This window comes from Myotis daubentonii, chromosome 8 (assembly GCF_963259705.1).
Source record: "Myotis daubentonii chromosome 8, mMyoDau2.1, whole genome shotgun sequence".
Lineage (NCBI taxonomy): Eukaryota > Metazoa > Chordata > Mammalia > Chiroptera > Vespertilionidae > Myotis > Myotis daubentonii.
In genome coordinates, this window is record NC_081847.1 from 11,710,634 (window position 1) to 11,734,094 (window position 23,461).

The 23,461-nt window shown below is 53.3% G+C and overlaps 1 protein-coding gene across 5 annotated transcripts in view; it reads left to right on the plus strand.

Annotated features, from left to right (window-relative positions):
• The window catches only part of NFATC2 (nuclear factor of activated T cells 2), a 150,449-nt gene that overhangs the window by 95,187 nt on the left and 31,801 nt on the right, over positions 1 to 23,461 (plus strand). For all 5 annotated transcript variants that reach the window (XM_059705299.1, XM_059705300.1, XM_059705298.1 and 2 more), the window contains exons 7-9: positions 11,517 to 11,572; positions 11,968 to 12,094; positions 14,416 to 15,102. In XM_059705299.1, coding sequence (XP_059561282.1) covers positions 11,517 to 11,572; positions 11,968 to 12,094; positions 14,416 to 15,102 — 870 coding nt within the window. The remainder of the gene's footprint in view (positions 1 to 11,516; positions 11,573 to 11,967; positions 12,095 to 14,415; positions 15,103 to 23,461) is intronic.

Here is a 23,461-nt window from a genome sequence, read left to right on the forward strand (position 1 = left end):
ATTCGACACACACTGCCCTCGGCGTAGGCCTTGGGTGGGCGGCTGTGGGGGGCTGCAGGCTGTGGTGGTTACAGGCACTGACTCTGAGGTCAGACGGCCTAGTTCAAATCCATGATCTGAATTTAGTAGCTTTGGCATCCCGGGTAAGTCGCTTCACCTCTCTGAGCCAGTATTTCCTCTTTTGTAAAATACAGATGATTCACTTCTCTTGAGAGATGAGGGGATTAAATGAGGTGCTCATCAAATGTTAGCTTCTATTATTATCATTACATTTAGTTGATGGAAGGGCAAAAGGTAAGATTTTAGCTCATGGAACTGAGAGACATTGAAAAACCATCATAAGTAATAATAAACTATGTGCCAGGCCTTGTCCTAAGCATTTTATATATATTAACGGATCTGATTCCTCACGACAGTCCTACAAGGTAACCACTGCTCTCCCAATTTTACTAATGAGAAGCTGAGCACAGAGAGGCTAGGTAACTTAGTGAGGATCACACAGCTGGTTAATGGCAGTGCTGGGTTTGGCCCTAGCCAGCCTGGCTCCAGAGTCTGTACCTTAACTGTTAGCTGTTCTGCTCTGAAACGGCTTAGAACCAGGTTAATTTGGCTGAAGACCTTCTTCTAGCTGCTCTGAGCCTCTGACTTGGGCCATTTGGTGGTGAAAGCAAGCACTGACTTCTGCAGTGGGTCTCTGGGGTCGAGAGGATGCAGTTCATGAAAGAATCCTGGATGCATGTGGTTCCTGGACTGGTGCCAGCAGACCCCGGGAGTGTCTGAGACACCCCCCTCCGCCCCTCCCCCCAGGAGTGGTGGGCTTCCCTGGTGGGATGTCTGGCTCCTGGTGGCTGTGACAGACAGGGGGCTCGCCTTGTGTCTGCAGGGACCTGATTCTGCTCTTTTGACCCCAAGAACTCGCCTCCCAGCCCAGGGCTGCCTTCTGCAGGGGGAATCCCTGTTGCTCAACTTCTTTTTTCCAAAACGCAGCATCCCTGTTCCCATCTCCATGGACAGCTTGGCCGGCGAAGGCGCTGCGGGCGGGGTGGAGTGGAACAGCCGAACTTTTCCAAGGAAGGGGAACCCCAGCTGGTTCTCACATTAAGGAAAGGTGACAGCCTCCTGGGCTAATCTTAGCCCCCACGTTGGGTCATCGGCACCACCGGCTCCAGCGTTCTTTTTATAGCCGTGGCTGAAATGGAATTGGTGGTTTCCACTCCAGCACGATGACAAATTGGAGAGCGGTGGAAAGACAGAAGGAGAGGGGCAGCATGGGGTTCCTTAAGTTGGAAGCGCTCGGTGTTTTGGAAAAAGGCCTCTTATTTATAGCAGCACGATTAGTATTATGATTAATATCTTATTACTAATTTTAATTATTTTCAGGGCTTCTCAGAGCCTGGCCCTCACCCATCACCTCCGATTTCAGCTTTTTCGACCTCCTCCTTGCTTACTTGGCTGCCACGGCGCTGGCTTCATTCTGTCCCCACACAGCCCAAGCTCCTTTCTGCCTCAGAACCTTTGCTTTCGCTCGCTCTTCTTAGAATGTCCTGCCATCGTTTCTTTATGAAGCTCGCCCTCCTCTTCCTTCAAGCCCCCGCCCCTCCTTGCCCATCTGCTCTGAAGCCGGTCACCCTCCCCTCCCACCTGTCAGCTCCTGTCTCATTGTCCTGCTCTGTTTTCTCCGTGGCACTTAGCACTACTGAAATGACCTTGTCTGTTCGTTCACTCATTTGTTATCTGGTCTCCCTTGCTAGACTCTTAGTTCCTTGAGGGCAGGGACTTGGTGTTTGCAACTGTGTCTGCAGCATAATCCCCGGCACACAGTAGGTGCTCACACATATTGCTGAGTGAATGTGTCACTTCTTTTCACTGTCACACCAGCCCTGAGAGGTGGGTGGCATTATCCCCATTTTACAGATGACGTAACTGAGGCTCGTAGAGGTCAGGTCACGGGGCCCCAGCTCAGCCCACAGCTGGAGACAGAGCTGGAATCCTAAGCAACATTTATCATCAACCCCCTGAGCAATCTCTCTAGTCACATCCCAGAGGACAAGAGAAATCAGACAGAACCACCAGGTATTTCTCACTGCTGGCTGAAAAGCCTTTCTATATTCTCTGAAATTTAAAAAACATGTGACCTTTCGGGCGAAGTTCACACCAGGAGTCCAGGCTGTCCCTGACTTCAGCAGGTCACCCTGGCCCCCGGCCACCCAGGCCCCAGGCGGAGTCGGGGGTCCCAGCAAAACATTGCAAAACAGGAAAAAATCTAGGGACACAAAAATAAAAGTGATGTGGCAGCGGAAACGGGGTTGCCATGGCTTTGGGTGACTCCCCGCGCCTGGGTGGGATCCAATGTTTTGGAAGCTTCCTCCACATGACACAGAGTTTTGGAATTTTTCAGCTGGTAAATCTTCCTTAATTCGGGCCCCCTGCCCCCGCCAAGTAGCTCCCTGGCTCTCTCTCCCGCGGGGGTGTAGGTTGGAAACGTGCCTGCTTCGGCTTACTCAGCTTTGAAACTTAAATTGTTTGAAGAGAACTTGTGTTTTGTTTTGCTGGACGCCGTTCTTGGAACAGGCAGATGGCGGAGGCTCCCATCACCTGTTGAGAGGGCAAGTTGATTTTTTAGAGGAGGCGTGGGTGGTGGAATCCCTCGTTCCCACTGAGTCATCGCATCCTAAGATGAGTCATTTTATTACTTGGAGGTTCCCAAAGGTTGTACTTTGAGCTTCGTTTAATAAATAGAAATGCATTTGCTTAAAATAAATTTCTTTTTTTGCTAGATGAAGGATTTTTCCACGAATTAGTGTCCTGGAAAAATTGGAACCACCTTAGAGAAGGCACCCCCTCCTTCCACCTGTGGGGCTCTGTGGGCTCGCCCCGAGCCGCGTTTTCTGAAACAATAGACTCGGGATTGGGTTTCCCTCTGGGAAAGGTCCGACCCAGGCTGGGCCGGGGCATGACTAAGGCTCGCAGACCTTTGCCCTGGGTGACTCACGTCTACAGCGTCATCGCTCCCCCCTCTTCCCCCACTGGAGCCCACCACTTACAGCTGGCTGGGCCGCACAGCTCTCCTCCGCAGGCAGCGGCCAGATCACTGCTGAAGCCCCACGGGGGACAGAGAAAACGGTCTCATTTTCAGAGAGCTGAAAATCTGCCCAAACTCCAGTCCATTGCATGTGAGAACAGACTTCTGAGTGAGAGAATCCTGCAGTTCATTCTGTTTGGATGCCTTTGAAAGAGGGCACGGGGAAATGAGCCCCCCGGGTCCCAGCCTTTCCACTGGCCATTGTGTCATTTGCAGTTAGCAGGTTGGAATCCCCCACCCCCATCCCCCCAACAAATCATAATATCCATGAATCGTTTCACACCCTTTTCTATTACTGGTTCTATATTTCTGAGACTGTATATTTAAGGTGTAAGCAAGCTGGACTTGGGCTCAGCGGCAGGCGTGGCTTGAAGCCTGGATCAGCCTCCTGTTATGTGCGCTGGGACTCACGTTCCCCATCTGTAAAATGGGGTTGGTAGTATTCTAGGGATAAAAGAAGATCAGGGACCTGAAGGTGTCGAGCACATAGTAGGCGCTCAAAAAATGTCAGCGGACTCTCCACGCATCCCCTGGGAGCCCAGTTCCCTTGACACAGTATCAGGAAGGTGGGGTCCTGCTGGTTTCCTGTCTGGGAGAAGAGTGCTTCCGGGCCCAGGTGAGTTCCTTCTCACCGTCACCCGAGCTGTGGGGCTCCAGCCGTCCTCGCCGGAGCTGGAGGGAGCTTGACCGACATCCTGCTCCCTGCCCCTGCTTTAGAGACAGGGGAAACAGGCTCACAGAGTGAGGTCGACCCACTTCCTGGAGCTGACAGAGCTGGTCAGTGGAGGACTGGGCTCCCAGAGGGACTGGCTGTGCGAAGAGGGTGTAGGCCATCTCTAGATGACAGCTCATCACCCAGAGGAGCGGCAGGAAAGATGAGCTGACATCCGGCCTCTATGTAACATGACCGAGCGATGAGGCCCTGTTAGCTTTGCTCTGCTCGCTCAGCCCCAGGGCTTCCATCGTCATTCCCCAGATAGTTACTGGACGCCTACTGTGTGCAGGCGCTGTGCCAGGCCCTGGGGATGTGTGATGGATGAGTCCCCTGTCCGCGGGGGGTGGACAGTCGCAAACTGGTTTGTAATAGGTCACTTGGAGGTGGCGAAGGTGCTGTGAAGACAGTGAAACCGGGTCATAGGGGGAAAACAGGACATGCAGTTACATTCAAATCTCAGACAAACAGTGAGTTCCTCTAGTATGAGTATGTCCCGTGCAACAACACAGAGCTTGGCATATACTCGCAGTAGAAAAGTATGCGTTGTATTCTGAAATTCAGTACTGGATGTCTTGTATTTTTGTTTGTTAAATGCGACACCTCTGTAGAGAGTGGTCAGGGGGCTTCCCTGAGGAGGTGGCGTTGAACAGAGACGTCAAGGCGGGGAAGAGGGAGTTGGTGGACTGTAGGAAGAATGTCACAGGCAGAAGGAACCACCCAGTGCCTAAGCCCCAAGGAGGGGGTGAGCTTGGAGCATTTGAGGAACCGCAAGCAGGCCACGGTGGCTGGTGGGTGTGAGGTCGCTGGAGGATCGGATCATGCCAGGCCTAGGGGCATGGCGAGGAGCTTGGATTTTATTCCAAAAGCAATAAGAAGGGAAGTGACGTGATCTAATTTATACTTTAAAGATTGTTCTTGTAATCTAGATAAGGAACGGACTCGCGGGGCTGGGGGGGGGGGCGGGGGAAGACAAGTGGAAGCTGGGAGGTGAGTGAGCAGCCCCTGCAGTTGTCCCAATCCCCCATCTGCTCGGCTCATTAAGCCCGTGTGTCCAGGGAGTACACGCTTTTCTGCTCGTGAGCAATGTAACGCAGACCAAAATGTCTCCCACTGCCGTCACTTAGCCAATTTTTAAAAGCCAGGACTGGGACGCATCACGCACGGTCTCCTAACCCAAGCTGACGTGTTGATCTCCTCCCTTTTGCCTGGAGCCAATGGCATGCTTGCGGCCCAAGTGAGAACCGATCTGCTTTCCTCCTCCCGAAGGGCCCCTTGTTCATCCTGTGAGCGCCCGCGTGGGCCCCCGGCTCATCGGGCCAATCGCTGAGCCTCCAGACCCCACGCCAACCCGCTGCCTCCTGACCCTCCGCTCCGACCTGGGGCTCCAGAGCCGTCTGCAAAGAGAAGTCACGAGACCGGCTGACATGTAGGGGCCCTGGGCCCACACGCGAGGCCTGTTCATCTGCACTGCAGCCGAGTGGCATCGATGGCTATGACGCTAATTGAGCCAGGCGTGCCACCCACCCCACTCTCTTCCTTGCAGACTTGCTAAGTCTTCTCTAGGCCCAGCCTCTTTGCCCAAAGAAGTTGGCTCTTTCCCCTTCCCCTCTGAGTAAGACTTGGAAGGACGTTTTCGTTTTCACGCTGGCTGCCAGTCCCTCTTAATTTAGGCCGGGGGAAGTTTGCCCGAACATCTGCTCGAGAGACCGAAGCCGTTTATTTCATCTCCGCCCAGAGCAGTAGATGCATACTTGATCTCCTCAGGCCTCTCTGTTCTGGGCCGGTTTCCGCGGAGGCTCAGACCCGGGTATGGGGCGGGAGGCGGGTTCATACAGACAACTCGGGCTGAGTTGCGTTGGTTGCATGTGATTCCTTGTCGGCATCCACATTCCAGGCTCTTTCCTCTAAGTCAGTTCCCAAATGGATCCTTCAATCAGGACTCGGTGATTTCTCTTTGTGGGGGCATCCTGAGATCAGTTTGTTTATTCTGACAGTGTTTACTGAGCACCTATTACGTGCCAGCCACATAGTGCTGGGGGTAAAGCAAAGAGCGAGAGAGGTGCATGGTCTTGCTCTCAGGGAGCTTAGAGAGAGAGAGAGAGAGAGAGAGAGAGAGAGAGAGAGAGAGAGAGAGAGAGAGAAACCCAGCAGTCAGGTAAAATGATGCCAGAGAGTGAGTGGCACAGAAAATGACAGGATTGGGGACAGGTCAGGGGGTCCTCCCTGAGCTGAACCTAAAGGATGGGAAGGAACTGGTCCTGGTGAGGGCTGGAGAAGAGCAAGCGTGGTTGGTGGAGGGGCAGAGAAGGCTAGTGTGGCTGGAGCTGAGTCGGGGAGGGAGGCTGAGGAGGGGGACAGGGTCCCCTTCTCAGTCAAGGTGAGGAACTTTGAGCCATGTCTCTTTTGCATTCCGGTGGACATGGGGCCTGCCTCTTTGTCCGGGGACCTTGAACTCAGGCATGCATGTGTGGCTGGTATTGTGGCCCCAGCAGCCCGCATAGGGCCTGCTGCGCAGTAGGAGCTTAATGAGTGCAGGTGGCCCAGGCCCGGCCTCCGTCTAAGATCGTGGCCCCAGAGAGGTGCTGGGAAACAGGCAAGTCAACTGGCAGTTGCAACATATCCTATATAATAAAAGGGTAATATGCAAATTGACCCTAACAGCAGAATGACTGGGAATGACTGGTCACTATGACACACACTGACCACCAGGGGGTCTGCCAGACCCTTGGTGGTCAGTGCACTCCCACAGGGGGAGCTCTGCTCAGCCACAAGCCAGGCTGATGGCTGCCAGCACAGCGGTGGTGGCGGGAGCCTCTCCCGCCTCCTCAGCAGCGCTAAGGATGTTTGACTGCAGCTTAGGCCTACTCCCCACTGGCAAGTCGACATCCCCCGAGGGCTCCCAGGCTGCCAGAGGGATGTCTGATTGCCAGCTTAGGCCCGATCCCCTGGGGATCACGCCTAAGCCAGCAGGTGGACATCCCCCGAGGCCGAGGGGTCCCAAACTGCAAGGCTAAGGGACCCCCCTGAGTGCACAAATTTTTGTGCACTGAGCCTCTAGTTGTTTTCATAAGAGAAAAACTTTATTTAAAAAAACACTGGAAAAATGCACACAAATGGAAACCACCCATAGCTCTGCCATGTTGCTTGAATCCTGTGAAGGAAGACGTGAGGGTCTCGCCTCATCCATCCAGTCCCGGCTGTAGAGGTGTAACCGTACGTGTAGCTTAGACACAGGTTCCCTGAGTTGAAGCAGACTTATTTGCAGACTCACAGAGCTGCATAGCGCTGCACACACTGCTCTGCCGCACTTACACATGCTGCCTTTTAATATAACAGCAACACGCTTCCAGGTCAGAAAACACGATCTTCCTTATTCTGAGTGCTGCCCAGTATTCCTTTACCTCATATACCTGCTATTTCATACCCAGTATGGTTGGCCCGTAATTACTTCGGCCTGCCCCCCTCAGTGAATACTTTCTATGGCCCTTTTACTCATTTGCAGTGAGAGATGTCATGCCATGAAATGAACAAGAACCTGTGAGACCCACCAGAGAACTGGGTCACATGGCCAGCCACTTCTTTCTCCCTAGAGGCGGACCCACGTGAAACACCACATTCTAAAACAACAGTGAGACGAGACCAGCACTTGCTATGGGCTGGGCACTTTGCTCAGCATTTTACATATAATTTCTACTTGAATTCTTGCCAAACTCTTGGAAGTCAGTAAATTAACGTTATTATTTGTCTCTGAGGAAACAGAAGCACAGAGAGCTTAAGCTACCCCTCAAAGCCCACACAGCTAAATGGAGAGAACAGGACTTGAACCCAGACTGCAAAAAAGATGAAAAAGACAGTATTTCAATAATCTGTTGCCACTGGTCACAATACTAATGTTTGCCTTGTCGACTCAACATCTGTTTTCTGCTGGGCGTCTGTTATCTTGGGATGACTCCTAGGAGGTATAGGTACTATGATTCCCCCCCATATTTTGGATTAGAGGCAAAGAGAGATGAAGTGTCTTAGCCAAACTTACACGGTTAATTGGGGGCAAAACAAGGGATCTGAAGCAGGTCTGTCTGCTCCAGGGTTGGTGACGAACAGAGGGGAAGTCCGTTCTGGCACAGAACATGCCCAGGGAGGCGCAGGGAGGCCCAGGGAGGCGCAGGGAGGCACAGGGAGGTGCGGGGAGGTGCAGAGAGGACCAGGGCTACAGCAGGTGGGTGCTGAAGGCCCGTGAGAACATGGACCTAGCAGGCATTTCCTCCAACCCCACTGTTGTCTTCTGACCCGATGCCAGGAGCTCTGGGAGCGGCCCACTGCAGAGGGCGTCCTGAGGAAGAGCTGCCTGGCAGGCCCTGTTTGCCCCGGCTGGAGCCCAGCGAGGGGCGGTGGAAGGGAGGGGTTCTGAGTGGGTGGCTATGTAGGGGTGCCCCTCTGCAGGCCAGGCTGGGGTCCTTGGTTTGGGGGGCTGTGCAGCAGGATGGGACTATGTCCAAGACAGAGGGGTTCTGATGTCCTGCAATCATGAGAATAACATCAGACACATCCTTAGCGAGGGAACCTTCAGAAGCCTGGGCAGCCTTCTAAGCAAGGTTGCGGGCGGTGGCACCTTAAAGGCCCACTGAGGCAGGTGCACGGCTGTGGAGGTCAGGGCAGGTGTCACGGTAAAGTGGGCATCACACACTGTCAGAAGAGGATGCCATGGTAAGTTCCCTGTGCGTGCCCAGAATGACCAGATTGTCGGATTTTTTTTTTGTCCAAGAGCAAAATCTGCAGTTTTCAGTGAAGTCTCATTTTGAAATGGCAGCAACTAATTTAAAAAACCTCTAAGCCACTTTACAGGCTGCAAAACAAGCCAGGCCTCTGGGGGTGAGGCCAGTTGGTTTTTTAAAAATTGTGGTAGCCCGACCAGCATGGCTCAGTGGTTGAGCCTCAACCTATGAACCACGAAGTCACAGTTCAATTCCTGGTCAGGACACATACCCAGGTTGTGGGCTCGAAGCAGCTGATCAATAATTCTCTCTCATCACTGATGTTTCTCTCTCTCCCCCTTTCTCTCCCTCTCCCTTCCTTTCTGAAATCAATAAAAATGTTGTTTTTTTAAAAAATTGTGGTAAAATACACATAATACACTATTGATCATTTTAACCATTGATAAGTATATAGTTCAGGGGTATTAAGTACATTCACAACGTTGTGTAATCATCACCACTGTCTATGTTCAGAACATTTTCATTGTGTGAAACAGAAGCTCCGCACCCATTGAACAGGAACTCTCCCCCTGCCCCTGCCAAGTCCCAGGTAGCCTGTATTCTTTCTGTGTCTGTGTATTGGTCCGTTCTGCGCACCTCATGTAAGTGGGACCGTGCATATCTGGCCTTTTGCGTCTGGCTTATTTCACTGAGCATAATGTTTCAAGGTCTATCGGTGTGGTAGCCCGTGTCAGAATTTCCTTCCCTTTTAAGGCTGAATAATATTCCATTGTACGGTGGACCACATCCTGTTTAACCATCCATCTACCGATGGGCACCTGGCCCTTGGCACCCAGTGGGCCTCTGCTTTCTTGGCAGGTGCTCTCCTGCCCTGGCCACCGCTTACATTGTGACTCTGACTTCGGTGATTTTCATTGTCGTCGTGTCGGCAAATAGCTGAGCGCTGGGGCATGCAAAGAGGTAGACAACCTCTGAGGATGTTCCGGACAATGGGGAGACAGTGAGAGTGGTGGTGGGGTACCCAGGGTGCTCTTGAGCCCTGAGGGGACAAACGTGGTCTAACCTGAGGCCACAGCTGGGTCTTCAAGGATGAGCCACTGAGATGCCTCCCACCTTTATTAACTTGGCAGAGGAATCTGAAGCCACGTAAGGGTGGTGGGATAAGGAGGGCTGGCTCTAAAACCAGGCTGCCTGGGCTCCAATGGGGCTTCTCTACCCACTACCTGTGTGTTCTGGGGCCAGTGCCTTGACCTCTCTGTGCCTGAGTATCCTCACCTGTCAGATGGTGGTGATGAGCGGTCCCGTGGCCTAGGGTTGTCATGTGGATTCACCAAGTCTGTACCTGCGAGGTGCTTTGAGTGATGTCACATGTGGCAAGCGCTGGTAGGCAACAGCTGTTATTTTGGGGGGAGGGGGGAGAATGGCGCCCGAAGAGGCTGGGACAGAGCAGGCGCCAGGTTCGGTGGGGCCCTCACGGCCACTGGGGGAGCTTGGACGGTATCTGAAGGCACAGGGAGGGGCTTGAGGAGACGTGCACGCACCTTCGTGATGGCCGTGACCCCGGAAAGATCCTGCCTACGTGGGCCCTCCCTCCAGCTTCCCAGGAAGCCGCTCATCGTCTTTCTGCTCAATGGCCTGGAGCTCCTCTCCCTGAAAGCATCTCCGTTACTGGATGTGCAGTAGCTCCTTAGGACGGTGACAGCTGTCCACTGCATGCCTTGGGACGGCCCTCTTCCTTCTCAGGCCTCCCTTTCCCCATCCGATGGTGCTGGGCTGGTCATTTCTAAGGGAACCCTCAAGCAGCCGTGCACTAGAATCTATGACTGTTGGTGGGTGGAGTTTATTTACGCACGCCCACCAGACAAGGAGGGAAGGGTGACATTTAGGGAGAAGGGCTCCCTCCCATTTCTCTCGGGTCCGTAGACTCGGCATTTTCCAAATGCTTATTAGTTTGTAGAATTTGTTTCCCATTCTCGTAAACCCATTTAATAATCTTCAGAGCCAGTGTTCCACAAAACACCCTGGAAACACTGGTGGAAATGATTTGTTTGAGCCAAAAGCTGCCCAACGGCCAGTGTAGGTGGTCAGTAAAAGAAATCTATTATTTGCAAATGCAGAGTTTTGTTTGGCCTGGCTTCTTGGCCCCAAAGTGGGGAGCTAGTGCTGTGCTGCAGGGAAGGAGTTTACTATTGAGCAAAGCCGCTCATCAGCTGCTGCAGTGAGCTGTGTGGGATCCAGGCTGACTGTTGACTGAACGGTGGAGGGTGGGATCCTATGTTTCCATTCTCTCCGGTGACTCATAAGCCAGGACATCTTAGGACAGACGGTGTGAGCCACCTGTGTTCTCAGACTACCAGGAAGGGATGTCTGGGACAGCCAGTGGTCTGCAGGGGGCATCTTGGACTTAGTCTTTGGTGGAACAAAGCATAGAGTAAAGTATAATGTGTAACAATACTACTTTTATTTTGAAAGAATAAAAGATATATATGCATTCAGATGTGGAGAAATAGATAATGGTGAGGGGATAGGCAGTTTTCCCCCCTTATTTTTTCATTGCCACCCAGTTTTCTTTCTTTTTTTAATATATTTTTTATTGATTTCAGAGAGAGTAAGGGAGAGGGAGAGAGAGAAACATCAGTGATGATAGAGAATTATTGATTGGCTGCCTCCTGCACATCCCCTACTGGGGATCAAGCCTGCAACCAGGGCATGTGCCCTTGATTGGACTTGAACCTGGGACCCTTCAATCTGCAGGCTGATGCTCTATCCACTGGGCCAAACCGGCTAGGCTGTTGCCCAGTTTTCTATTGTCACATGGGTTTCCTCTGCAAAAAGAAAAATACATATATGACAAGTAAAATACATATGTGTACATCTATACATCTGCTCCACACACATGTACGCCGTACTGAAATGATATACAAAAACCAAGATAAAGAGGCTTGGGTGAGTTTTTGCCTTGGTTTCTAATAGTTCCTTCAGAGTCTGTCATTCTTGGATTTTCCAGATGGGCAGCAGATCTGGGAGATGGAGGCCACCGTGGATAAAGACAAGAGCCAGCCTGTAAGCACCGGGCGAGAGGACCGAATGCCCTGACCGTGTCCTGCCCACCTCCCTCGGGTCCTCTTTCCTCCCTTTTCCTTTCCTGCACCAAAGTCCCAGGGCTTTGGACCTAACAGCCACGCAGTAGGTATTGAATTGACGAATTAACTAAACGTTCCATGAGCACCAGGCCGCTGATTTGTAACGGTGACATCTTACTATTCTTCGATAGAGTAAGTGGCAGTTCTTTCTTTGCCGAGGCTGACAAGTCAAATTCCCCTTAAATAGCATTTCACCTGTAAACGTATGGCACGTGTCATGACTCCAGGGAGATGGGCTGGCTCCACGCGCTTGGGGCCTTGGATGGGGATTTAGATGTTGCTGCCGTGAAGTTAATGACAACCCCTTCCTTTCAGAACATGCTTTTTGTGGAGATCCCCGAGTACCGGAACAAGCACGTCCGCACGTCAGTGAAGGTGAACTTCTACGTCATCAACGGAAAGAGAAAACGAAGTCAGCCTCAGCACTTTACCTACCACCCAGGTGGGCACCTCCCCTGTGGGGAGGCAGCGTGAGCGTGTGGGTGAGGACCCTGGTGTCTGCTGCCGGCTGGGGGGCCTCGGGCTGGTGGTGCAACCAGCCCGGTTTCCTCACCTAGCAAACGGCGCCTTCCTTAGAGAGTTACAGGAGTCAGGTGCACAGGAAGTGCTCAGCACAGCAAACTGGCAGCAGCGATGTGAGCTGTTGGTGTTGTTAGTACATATTTCCCTTTGGGAGGGCGGATGGGAGAGGCCTGTGAGGGCTTGCTCAGCACAAGGTTGCAAAGCTGGTGACTCCTGTCCCTGCCGTAGATTTGATCATGATAGGGGTAGAGGTGACTGTGCCCTAAAACCTATGGAATCTCTCATTGCCCCCACTGTGGGTGGTAACCCTGTGGCCAGGTGGAGTTCCTGGGTGGATAGCCAGTCCAGGAGGTCTCATTCCCACAAAGTAGTCCCAGGAGGGGTGACAAGTGCCATTGTTCATTCATTCATTCATTCATTCATTCGTCCAGAAAATATCTGAGGGCAGGTACTGTTCTGAGCTTGACACACAGCAGTGAACACACAGATAAAAAGCCTTGCCCTCGAGGAGCCAATGCCCTAACAGAGGGGATTTAGATGGAAGTGATATTGATATTATTGACACATCAGTTAGGAGGGGCCTGCGGAAACAGGCTCGAAGCTTCCCAAGGCTTGAGACAGGCCCCCTAGGCACCTTCCCAGAATGGGAAACCTATCATCTAGACCAGCGGTCGCCAACCTTTCAGACCTCACAGACTACCAGTATCCGTGGACCACCGGTTGGAGACCACTGATCTAGACTGTCACCCAGGGTGTAATTTCTGTTCTGTGACAGTTTCCCAGGGAGACTCTGGGTTGCTGGAAGCATGAACCCGAGGGCTGGTGCTGAGGGCTTGGCCTTGGACGGGGGCGGGGGGCTTTGGCGAGCGCCTATGGGTTTGTGGGGCCCCAGCCCAGAACTGGCTTGACATGCCGTGAGTGGCGATGTCCTAATGGGACCTAGGATGGTGGAGATGGTCCCTGGGAGGGCTGGAGACTGCATCACCATCATCCTGTTCACGTAGAGGTTTCCAGTTACGTTTTATGAGTTCTCACCTCTCATGTGGAGGTGAGGCCGCCCTGGGCCTGGTTGGTGCGCACCTGTCTGAGCGTGGTCCCAGTGAGAACTTGGTCCCCAGGCGGGCCAGGATTGAGATGGTGGCCTTTGAATGGCATCTTGAGGAATGGTTTCTGTGGTTGGTGTCAGAGCTGTTTGCTTTAAGGGCTGAACCCCCTTGCCTCCTCCAACCCCCAACATGGGGGAGGGGGCCTCACTTTGATTACTGTCCTGTCACCAGTTCATTTACTCCAGCGCTAAGAAAGCTGATTCCTCAGCTCTGGGGCCGGATGTCGGAGAAGGACACATTCTGGTGACGCTTCTAGGTTGGGAGAGAGGGACAGTAGCCACAGCACCGCTATCAGCAGCAGCAATAACAATAACAATAACGATAGCAACAACAGCAGGCATGGAGCACTTACTGTATGCCAGTCCCTGTGCTGAGTACCTTGCACACACAGCTCATTTAATCCTCTCAGTAACCCCACCAGGTAAGTGCCTGTGGCTGCCAAGTAACAGATGGGGAAACTGAGGCCCAAGTCAGCAGGTCTCATTCCCCCAAAACACTGTTGAGCTAAGGAGGCCGACAATCACCGTTTGGTCATTTCTTGTCCAGAAAATATCTGAGTGTCAGTTAAGTTCCAGGTAGTGTCTTAGGTGCTAGGGACCCAGCATTGAACAAAACAGACAACTCTCCTCTCCACCCGCCACCCCCCCCCCAAAAAAAATCTCCTTTTGAGGAGCTGACCGTCCAGTGGGGGTGTTCAGATAAGTAAGCACATCTACAGGATATGTCAGTATTCTGATGAGTGATGAGTATTATGAAGGACAGCGAGAAGGGAAGGGGCGGGAACTGGTAGGCAGAGGGAGGAGGGGCAGCATTCTTTTAAACCAAACATTCTCCTTTGAGCTCTGCTCCTGGGGAAAAAGGCTGCAGACATCCCAGGATGAGCCCCCTGCTATTCACAGACCACCTTTCCACCACTGGGAAGACCTGTGGTTCCAGATCATCGCCCAGGGTTAGTTTTCTGACCTAAGACGGTTGTACAGGGAGCCTCTCGCCTGAGGCTAACAAATGTCAGAGCCCAACTATTTCACCCACCCATTCGGACTCCCAAGGCCATGTGCCCGACCTCTGTCCACTGATCCTCTGTGCACACCTGCGGCTTACTAAGAATGGTGCACCCCGTGTGCTTTTCTCACAGTCCCAGCCATCAAGACAGAGCCCACGGATGAATATGACCCCACCTTGATCTGCAGTCCCGCCCACGGGGGCCTGGGGAGCCAGCCTTACTACCCACAGCACCCCAGGGTGGCCGAGTCCCCCTCCTGCCTCGTGGCCACCATGGCTCCCTGCCAGCAATTCCGCTCGGGGCTCTCGTCCCCCGATGCCCGCTACCAGCAGCAGAACCCAGCGGCTGTCCTGTACCAACGGAGCAAGAGCCTGAGCCCCAGTCTGCTGGGCTATCAGCAGCCAGCCCTCATGGCCACACCCCTGTCCCTCGATGCCCACCGCTCTGTGCTGGTGCATGCCGGCTCCCAGGGCCAAAGCCCGGCCCTGCTGCACTCCTCTCCCGCCAACCAGCAGGCCTCGCCGGTGATCCACTACTCACCTACCAACCAGCAGCTGCGCTGCGGGAGCAACCAGGAGTTCCAGCACATCATGTACTGCGAGAATTTCGCACCCGGCACGGCCAGGCCCGGCCCACCCCCCGTCAGTCAAGGTCAGAGGCTGAGCCCGGGGTCCTACCCCACGGTCATTCAGCAGCAGAATGCCACAAGCCAAAGAGCCGCCAAAAACGGACCCCCGGTCAGTGACCAAAAGGAAGTATTACCTGCAGGAGTGACAATTAAACAGGAACAGAACTTGGATCAGACCTACTTGGATGACGGTAAGATGCTCATTTTCCTTATTGCCCCTGAGGATGGTGCCCCGAGCGTCCCCCAGTCACCTATGGCCTGAGTATCTCCTTTACCCCTTGGGCCTGGTGTCCCTTCTGAAACTTAAGGGATTGGATAAGATGGCCCTTATGCCTCACCTAAGCCTCTGCATGAATCATTTCCAGCAGGACTTTCGGGGGGGGGGGGCGGTTAGGGGTTTTAGGTCCCCCCCCGCCGCCCCCGCAACCATCCTACAAGAAAGAGCAAATGTTCTGGCTGCAGGAGTATCCCGGGGCCATGAACTGGGCCAGTTTAACTGCTTCCACTCACTTTCCATTTGCCCAATTTAGACCAAGGGTAGGAAACAGAAAGGAAGGAAAGCTAACCTCTTATTCCTGTAGAGGAAGAAACCCTGCTCTATAACCCTCTTTTGTGTATTGGGGGGGGGGGGGCAGAGAAAAGAAAGGAGAAGTTCACTGACCAGTGGCCTTCAAGAGGAGGGAGCATGAATGGGGGGCTTGCGGGCAGGCCGCGGGCATCTGTGCCCCGTGCTGGTGGAACAGAGAAGCGCATTGATGGGAGGGGAGCAGTGCGCTTCCGTTGTGGTCGGGCCAAGGACAAGTGCAGAGGCGGCTTTGTGTGAGCCTGTAGGTGCTGAGCACATTGGCGGGGGCCCAGCTGGAGAGGATCGAGGTGGAGTGGCTGTGTACGTGACACGGTCTGTGACACTCACCGGGGACCAGCCAGGTGCCCCTGAAGGACGGAGAGGGCGGGGCAGGCAGAGCAGCCTTCCCCTGGGGACCCCAGAAACGGGAAAACGGGTGGTTTGGGTTTCTTAATGGGAGAAGGAAAACCAGCCTCACACTTTAGAGATAGTAGCATCTGATACACCCCAAGACCTCAATTATTTAGGAAAATTGACTCTCAGAAACCAAGCCGAGGAGTAGGAAGTAAGGCAGGAAGCTCTAAGTGGCCGCGGGAGTTATCGTAGAGACCAGGCACAAAATATCAGACACGTGAGTGCAGGAATTTTTGGGTGCTTACGAGAGACTGACTTTTACTTTATGCAAAGTTTTGGTGATCTGGGTTATCTGGGGTGGTTTCCATGTCTTCTCTCTAGTAAAACTATCCGTCAAATACTCCCCCCAGATGCTTCCAGCAAAGAGCTCTAGGGCCACTTGGAATGTGTAGGGTCGGTCTGCACCACGTGTTGACCTCCAGGTTTTGCTGCATTAATCATTGATCCGTCTAATCTGGAAAAATCAAGCACAGGTCGAGTTAGGGGCACTGGGCTCGGTTTTGAAGGGCAGATCCACGTGCGATGCATTCTCGAACAGTGCACACCCAAGATGGCTAAGATAAACTCCTGGTTCATCTCATTTCAAAGGCGATGCTCATGTAGAAAGTGCAAATGATACAAACGCCCGTGGTGAGCGGATAAGGGAAATGCGGCTGTAACCAGACCTCTCCCCACGTGCAGGTCGGGGGGGGGGGTGTATCAGGGCTGAGGCGCTTTATAAATAAATGAGTGCCTGAACAGGGCGGGTAACTTTCCCCAGCTGGCTCAGTGTCCGGACCGAGACATGTGTCGGCCCCTCCCACCCTGTCTGTCACCCCACATCACAGACAAAAAGTGAGCGGCTCGGGCAGGAGCAGGAGTGAGTCCTTCTGTCCCTGGCTCTCCGTGACCCACCGAGATCCACGGGGCCTGAGGTGGTCAGAAGTCACCTTGGCGCGTCCGTCAGAGCCTCAGACCACAGCGGAGCTTCCCGTTTTCCCAGAAGCCTATGCTGTAGAGAAAGCGGCTGAGAAGGGACGCCTCCTTAGGCCTCCTAGGATCAGAGTCATGGTGAGAGGGGGCTCTGGCAGGTCGGCGGCACGGTCGGCCCACGCACGTCTCGGAGAGCTGAGTGTAGTGAAATCGCTTCCTCTGATGGAGGCTTTGCCTGAGCGCGTTCTGCACAGCCTGGCTCCGGGGGGTTGGAGGAGGCATCCTCTGACGGAAGGGTTCCACAGCTTTTTTATTTTTTATTTGAATTTTATAATTTAGTGACAGTTGACATTGGATATTGTTTTGTGTGAGGTTCAGGTGTACAGCATAGTGGTCAGACAGTCATGCACTTTACAAAGTGATCTCCCCAATATTTCAAGTACCCCCCAGGCACCATACACAATTATTACAGTACTAGAGGCCTGGCACTCGAAAATTCACGCAAGGGTTGGCCTTTGCATCCCCGGCTGCCTCGCAGCCCCGGCCCCGCCCCCCCACCTTGGCCTGGCGCTACCCACATACCCTGCCACACACCCCTGGTTCTCCAGAGCCCCCCGATCGATCACCCCGCCAGCTGATGGCCTGGGCCTCCCTCTTTGGGGCAATCGTGGAGCCTCCCCCCTATCAATCCACCCACCAATTGATGGCCTGGGCCTCCCTCTGCAGGGCGATCACGAGGTGATGGTGCCTCCCGACCAATCACATCGCACCCACCTTGGCTGGTCTGGCTCCAGTGCGTGTCATAGCGTGGTCATCCGGATGGTCGTTCTGCTGTTCGGCCATTCGGTCAATTTGCATGTTACACTTTTATTGTTATAGATTGCTGACTGTATTCCCTATGCTGTACTTTAAAAGCTAAAAAAACTCATCCAACCCAAGTTTTTAAAAAACTCATACTGCGGGACTTGTCAGAGCCTTTACTGCGCTAGTGGACATTATAAATCCCTAAAGTACGGGGACGTGGCACTTTCCAGATGGCCGACCACAGAGAAGAGAGCATAGGACTCCAGGAGTCCTGCTCCCAGCATGCCGGACCCTGTGTGGATGGAGTCCTGGCGTTGTGCCCCACACAGGCCTGGGGCAGCCCCTCCCCCCACATCCGGGAGAAAGGACCTGAAGGAACATCAGAGTTTAACGCCCAGAATTGCCCAGCCCATATGCCATATGCAGGCTTCTCAGTTCTTGGGCTTCACATCCTCCAAAGGGCAGCAGTGTGGCTGCTGGTTAGATGTTCAGTGCTTGACCAGCATTGTCCGCCAGGCTCTGTCCACGCAGGACCCTCCATTGGGGGAGGGAGGGTTCCCATGTGGCTGGTTGTACCCAGTGGTAAGCCCTAACTGCACCGTCCTGTAGCCACCAGGCAGAGGTAGGTGCAGTCTTGCCTCCTAATTGCTAGACCATCAGATCCCTCTCGTAGGCCTGGCAGCCGCGGAACATTCTCAGATCCCACTGCTGGCTGTGTGGGAGGGGACTCAGACGGCTCAGTTTGTTGTTTTGCGTTTATTGCTCACAGGTGAACTGAAATTCCTGGCTCATTTCTCTAGTCTGGTTGGGAGACAGCTAGGTTTTCCAGGTCCCTTTCTGTCCTTGTCATTGGTTGCTCCAAAGGGATCGTCCCCCAAAATACGTACCTGGCTGCACCAGCTCCCGCACAACGCGCTTCCAGCTTGTCGGTAGTTCTCAGGGGCCGTTGCCTCAGGGTTTTGGCAGAATTGACTCTCCTTGGAAACTTGGTGAGAGCTGGGATTCATGTTTCGAGGGTCCAGGGATGGTTCCACAGATGGTAAAGGAAGGGGTCACCAGCAGACGGGGCCCAAATGAAAACTGGTAATGTAGACGTTGACCACGCCCCTGGCTGCGAGCCCGGGAAGCCCGGAGTTTGGTTATCTTTTCCTGGCCCTTTGCTCACGGTCCAGAGTCTGGGCCGGGTGTCCACCTGGCTGCCCTGTGTCCGTCTGCTTTTCATCTCTCTCTCCTCTCCCCGACTGCATTCCTGTGCACAGACGCTGTCTGTCTGGGCTCCACTTTTTCTTGGAACTCCAAAATGCCACTTCTACTTTCTCCACTCCCAGGGCTGGAGACGTTTTCAAGAACTAGTAAAATAAGTGATATTCCAGGGTAGCGTGGGTGCTCTCTCCCTCTCTCCTCTGCTCCTCTGCCCACTCCAACTCAGGCACCTTTGCTTGGTTCTGGAATGTGTGTTCTGTGCACACACTCGCTCTCTTCCCTGCTCTCATCCCTTCTGGAAGGAGTGCCTTCTTCTCAATGTAGCCACTGGGTGCACCTGGGGAACACCAACAGCTCCTAGCCATCACAGGATCCTGTGAATAGCTTCTTTCCTCAGCCCCTTCCCCCCTCCATCCCCTCCCTGTCCTGAGCCCCGCCTCCTACCCCCTGCATCTCCCCCACACATATTTAGCTACTGGCTGCCTTCTCTGTGCCCTGCACTGTTCTGGAACTCAGGGATGTAATGGTGAACAAGTCAAGGGAAATTCTTGCTCTCACGGGGTATTTTTGTTTTTGGTAGAGCATGTAAGGTGGTAACGAAGCATATTTCAGATGGCGATAGAAGTCGTGAGGGAAATTACGCAAGGCTAGCAGCTAGAGTGTGGCTGGATAGGGTGGTGCTGGCCCCTCAGACCAAGTGCACAGCAAGGCCGCTCTGAGGAGGTGTGCTTGGGGAAGATCGGATGGAAGGGTGTTTTAGGGAGAGGGAACAGCCGCGGGGGAGGCTAGGAGGTCAGAGGAGTGTGCTAGCGTTGGCGGGTTTTGGGCTGCAGCACCATGTGATTTGATTTACCCTTTGTAAAGATTGCTCTGGCTGCATTTGGAAAATGGTCTCTAGGGAGGCAAGACTTGGGAAAGAAGGGATTTATTTCATTCTACACTAAGCCAGGTGGGCAGCTTGAGTCCTGCCCGGGACTATGCTGGAGGGCGGTGCATTCTACAAGGGGCGGCGCACCCTTTCACTAACGTGGCCATTCCAGATGTCACTGCAGTTGCCACCGTGGGTCCACCCACAGGGAGTTCTTGCCACCCTGTCACCCAGAACTAAGGGCAGCTGTGCTGTTGACTGCCCAGGTGCCTCGATGGAGCAGGTAGGAGGGTTTGTGCTGTGCAGGGCCCTGAGGAACAGGGGACCCAGTGGTACTCCTGGTGGTGCTGCTGGTGCCACATCCTCTAAAGAAGCAGGGTTCTCAGGTATCGGGCCATCTCACCACAGGCTCTGGAGTAGCGAGCTCACACCAGAAGCCTCGAGACAGACACGGACAAGGGAGAGGGGGGAGGCCTGGGACTCAAAGGACACCCTCAGTTCCTTCCTGGAAATGTCTTGGGGAGAAGGATGTGGTCTCAGTGACAGCCTGAGCCTCTGCCAGTGACGTGTAAGCATGGCAGAGGGAGTGTGTGTGTGTGTGTGTGTGTGTGTGTGTGTTTATATGTGTAGGAAGAGCAAATACCTGTCTGTATTTTTTTAAAAAAAATCTTCTCAATTCCTTAAATGAACTTCTTAAAAATTAGTCACTGAACTACATTGAACAAATTTGAATATTTTCTCTTTATTTAAATATTAAAATATATGCATATTCAGAAATCAATAGGATACTCTGAATTTCACCAGGTGGGCGACCACATAATTACCCCCTGGACCACACATGACGTAGAATGTTGTTAGCACCAAGAAGTCCGCCCTGCCCTTAGATCCCCTCTGCCCCCCTCACGGACGAGGCCACATCCTGCCTGCTCACCCCCGAGAGTCTCTTTGCCTTCGTGCACACACAGAGGTCACGCAGGAAGCTCCTCCGTCCACCACGAGCTGTGTGACCCGGCGATACTGTCAGGCGTCATTGAGGTTCATCCATTTCATTGTCGTGGATGATTCCATTGAGGGAACACCCTACAATCTCCACATTCATTCCTGTTAGTGGACAATTGGGTTGTTTCCAGTTTTATGAATAAAACTTCTGTGAGTACCGTGAACTCTTCCTTTGGTGCCCACACGGAAGGCCAGGCGTCATGGTGCCAGCGTGTGTACCCACGGCAGTGCCTGGGAGTCGTGCCATGTGGCTTTAAGTGTAGTTCATTTTATATCTCCTGACCGTGGGACCTGCCCTCATGTCTGAGGAACGTGCCTCGTTACGGGGATCCGGGCAGCAGACTCAGGGGGCAGCAAGCCGTTTGGGTACGAGTTGCTCTAACCCTTGCTTGGGCCACCTACCTAACCTCCCTGGGCCCCTGTCTTCTCACCCATGAAAACTGTACCTCCTGCTCAGATACTCAAACTGCCAAAGGTGCATTCAGGTCTGAACTTGGAGTTGCCAGCCAAGGACATAAGGCTCCTCAAAGATGTTCCACGGTTAATACCATGATGACCTTAAGAGCCCTACTTCTCTTCACGTTTCTCGTGGCACCTTCTCTGGACTTGACCTTTATTTTGGCCATTTAAAGACTTTGGGCTTTTAAAATTATTATTTTAACCCTCACCCAAGGATATGCTTAGAGAAGGGAAGAGGGGGGGGGGAGGGAGGAACATTGCTGCCTTCCATATGTGCCCTGACCGGGGATTGAACTGGCAACCCTTCAGTGCACAGGATGATGCTCAGCCAACTGAGCACTCTGGCCAGGCAAGACTGAGCATTCTTATTGGACAGGACACTCTGTGAAAAGTAAGTAGGGAAGCGCCCCAGAGAAGGGCTGCTCCTGGGCTCCCAGGGCTGGCTTTCAGGCAGCGAAGAGGCATCTGTTCACCTTGGAGTCAGAGCAGTCCGTTTCCCTTCCCCGATGCCGTGTTCTTCCCGCCAGTGACAGAACCAGAGGGTAGATGACACCATGAGTGCCCAGGGAAGGTGGGCGGCCGTGGAGAGCTCTCCATCCCTGGAAGAGGCCCCTGGGCGCAGGGGGAAGGGCTGACCACACCACCGGGAAGTCCCATGGAGGTGGCTGGCTGCCTGGGGCCGGCAGGGACTCAGAGCAGAGGTCCCGACCTCGGCATATAACACGGGCAGTGCAGGGGCCTGGCCCGATGCGAGCTCTCTTTTCCTCTTTGGTCTTGTATTGATCTTCCCCTTGCCTCCGTTCTCAGTATTTTCTCATCACGTGTCCCTAAGACATGACAGACTGGCATGAAGTGTCAACCCCCCCCCCCCCCCCCCCCCGTGACACTGGGCAGGTGACTCGCCTTGCTGTGCCTCCACTTCACCATCTGTACAGGGGAGGTGATTTAGCTCCTCCCTCAGGGGCTGCGAAGAGCGTGAAGTGAGTGACTATGTTGTATGCTTAGAACAGTGCTTGGCACACAGTAATCCTTGATACATGCTGGCTACTATATGTATTTGCTTATGAATTTCATTGACTTCTTAAAGGATGTGGCTCAAAAATTTTAAATATATATATATATATATTTATATATTTTGATTTTTTTACACAGAGGAAGGGAGAGGGATAGAGAGTTAGAAACATCGATGAGAGAGTAACATCAATCAGCTGCCTCCTGCATACCCCCCACTGGGTATGTGCCCGCAACTGCAACCAAGGTGCATGCCCTTGACCGGAATCGAACCTGGGACCCTTGAGTCCACAGGCCGAGGCTCTATCCACTGGGCCAAACAGGTTAGGGCAAAATATATTTTTATAGGAGAATTAAAAAATTGGCTTTTCTGGCCTTTGGAGGTGGGGACCACACCCCTTCATGCTCTGTGTCTTCCATGTGGGCATGAATATAGGGCAACGCCCCAGAGCACAGGCCCCGCTCCCTCCCACACTTCCTTGCAGCCCCGTGGGATGTGAACCGGCATGAGGGAGATGACGCCTTGGCCCAGGGACCGCTGGGACGTGCAGCGAGTGTGTCCCCTGACAGATCTTGGACCAGTGGCCCAAGTGTCGCTGGTTGTGCTCTTGGCAGAGGGACCAAGGGTGCCCTCTGAAAAGGCTCTTTGCCCAGAAGCTGGATGTGCTCATGCGTGAGAAACAGGCCAGGGAAGAAAGGACAGAAGGACGCACCCTCCAACGCGCAGGAAGCGGGAAGGGAACCGAGGAGGGGAGAGCATTCTGGGACCAGCAGGCTTTGTTCGGTGGGTCAGGAATCTTTCACTGGGGCCGCTCAGTGCCCACGGCAAGCTGGTGGCAAAGCAGCTCCTGTTTGGTGAGGCGTGCAGAGCCCAATACAGCCTGGCTGCTGCTGACGGCCACGTGTGCCCGCAGCCACATGGGCTCTATGTGGCTCAGCCTCCTGGCAGCCTCCCTAGCTATATAGGGTGAAACTCAGGGATTCTCTACTGTGCTGAGAACCGAGAGAAATGGTTGCCTGGCTCAGTGGCCCAGAGGCCGTGGGCAGCTGGAGAGCCAGGTATGGGCATTGTAGCGTGGGGATGTGCGGTGCGCCGGAAACTGCCAATGCCATGTTCCAGGCACAGGGCTGCCTTCCGTGGGCACCAGCAGAGTCTAGGCCAGTGATGGCGAACCTTTTGAGCTCGGTGTGTCAGCATTTTGAAAAACCCTAACTTAACTCTGGTGCCGTGTCACATATAGAAATTTTTTAATATTTGCAACCATCGTAAAACAAAGACTTATATTTTTGATATTTATTTTATATATTTAAATGC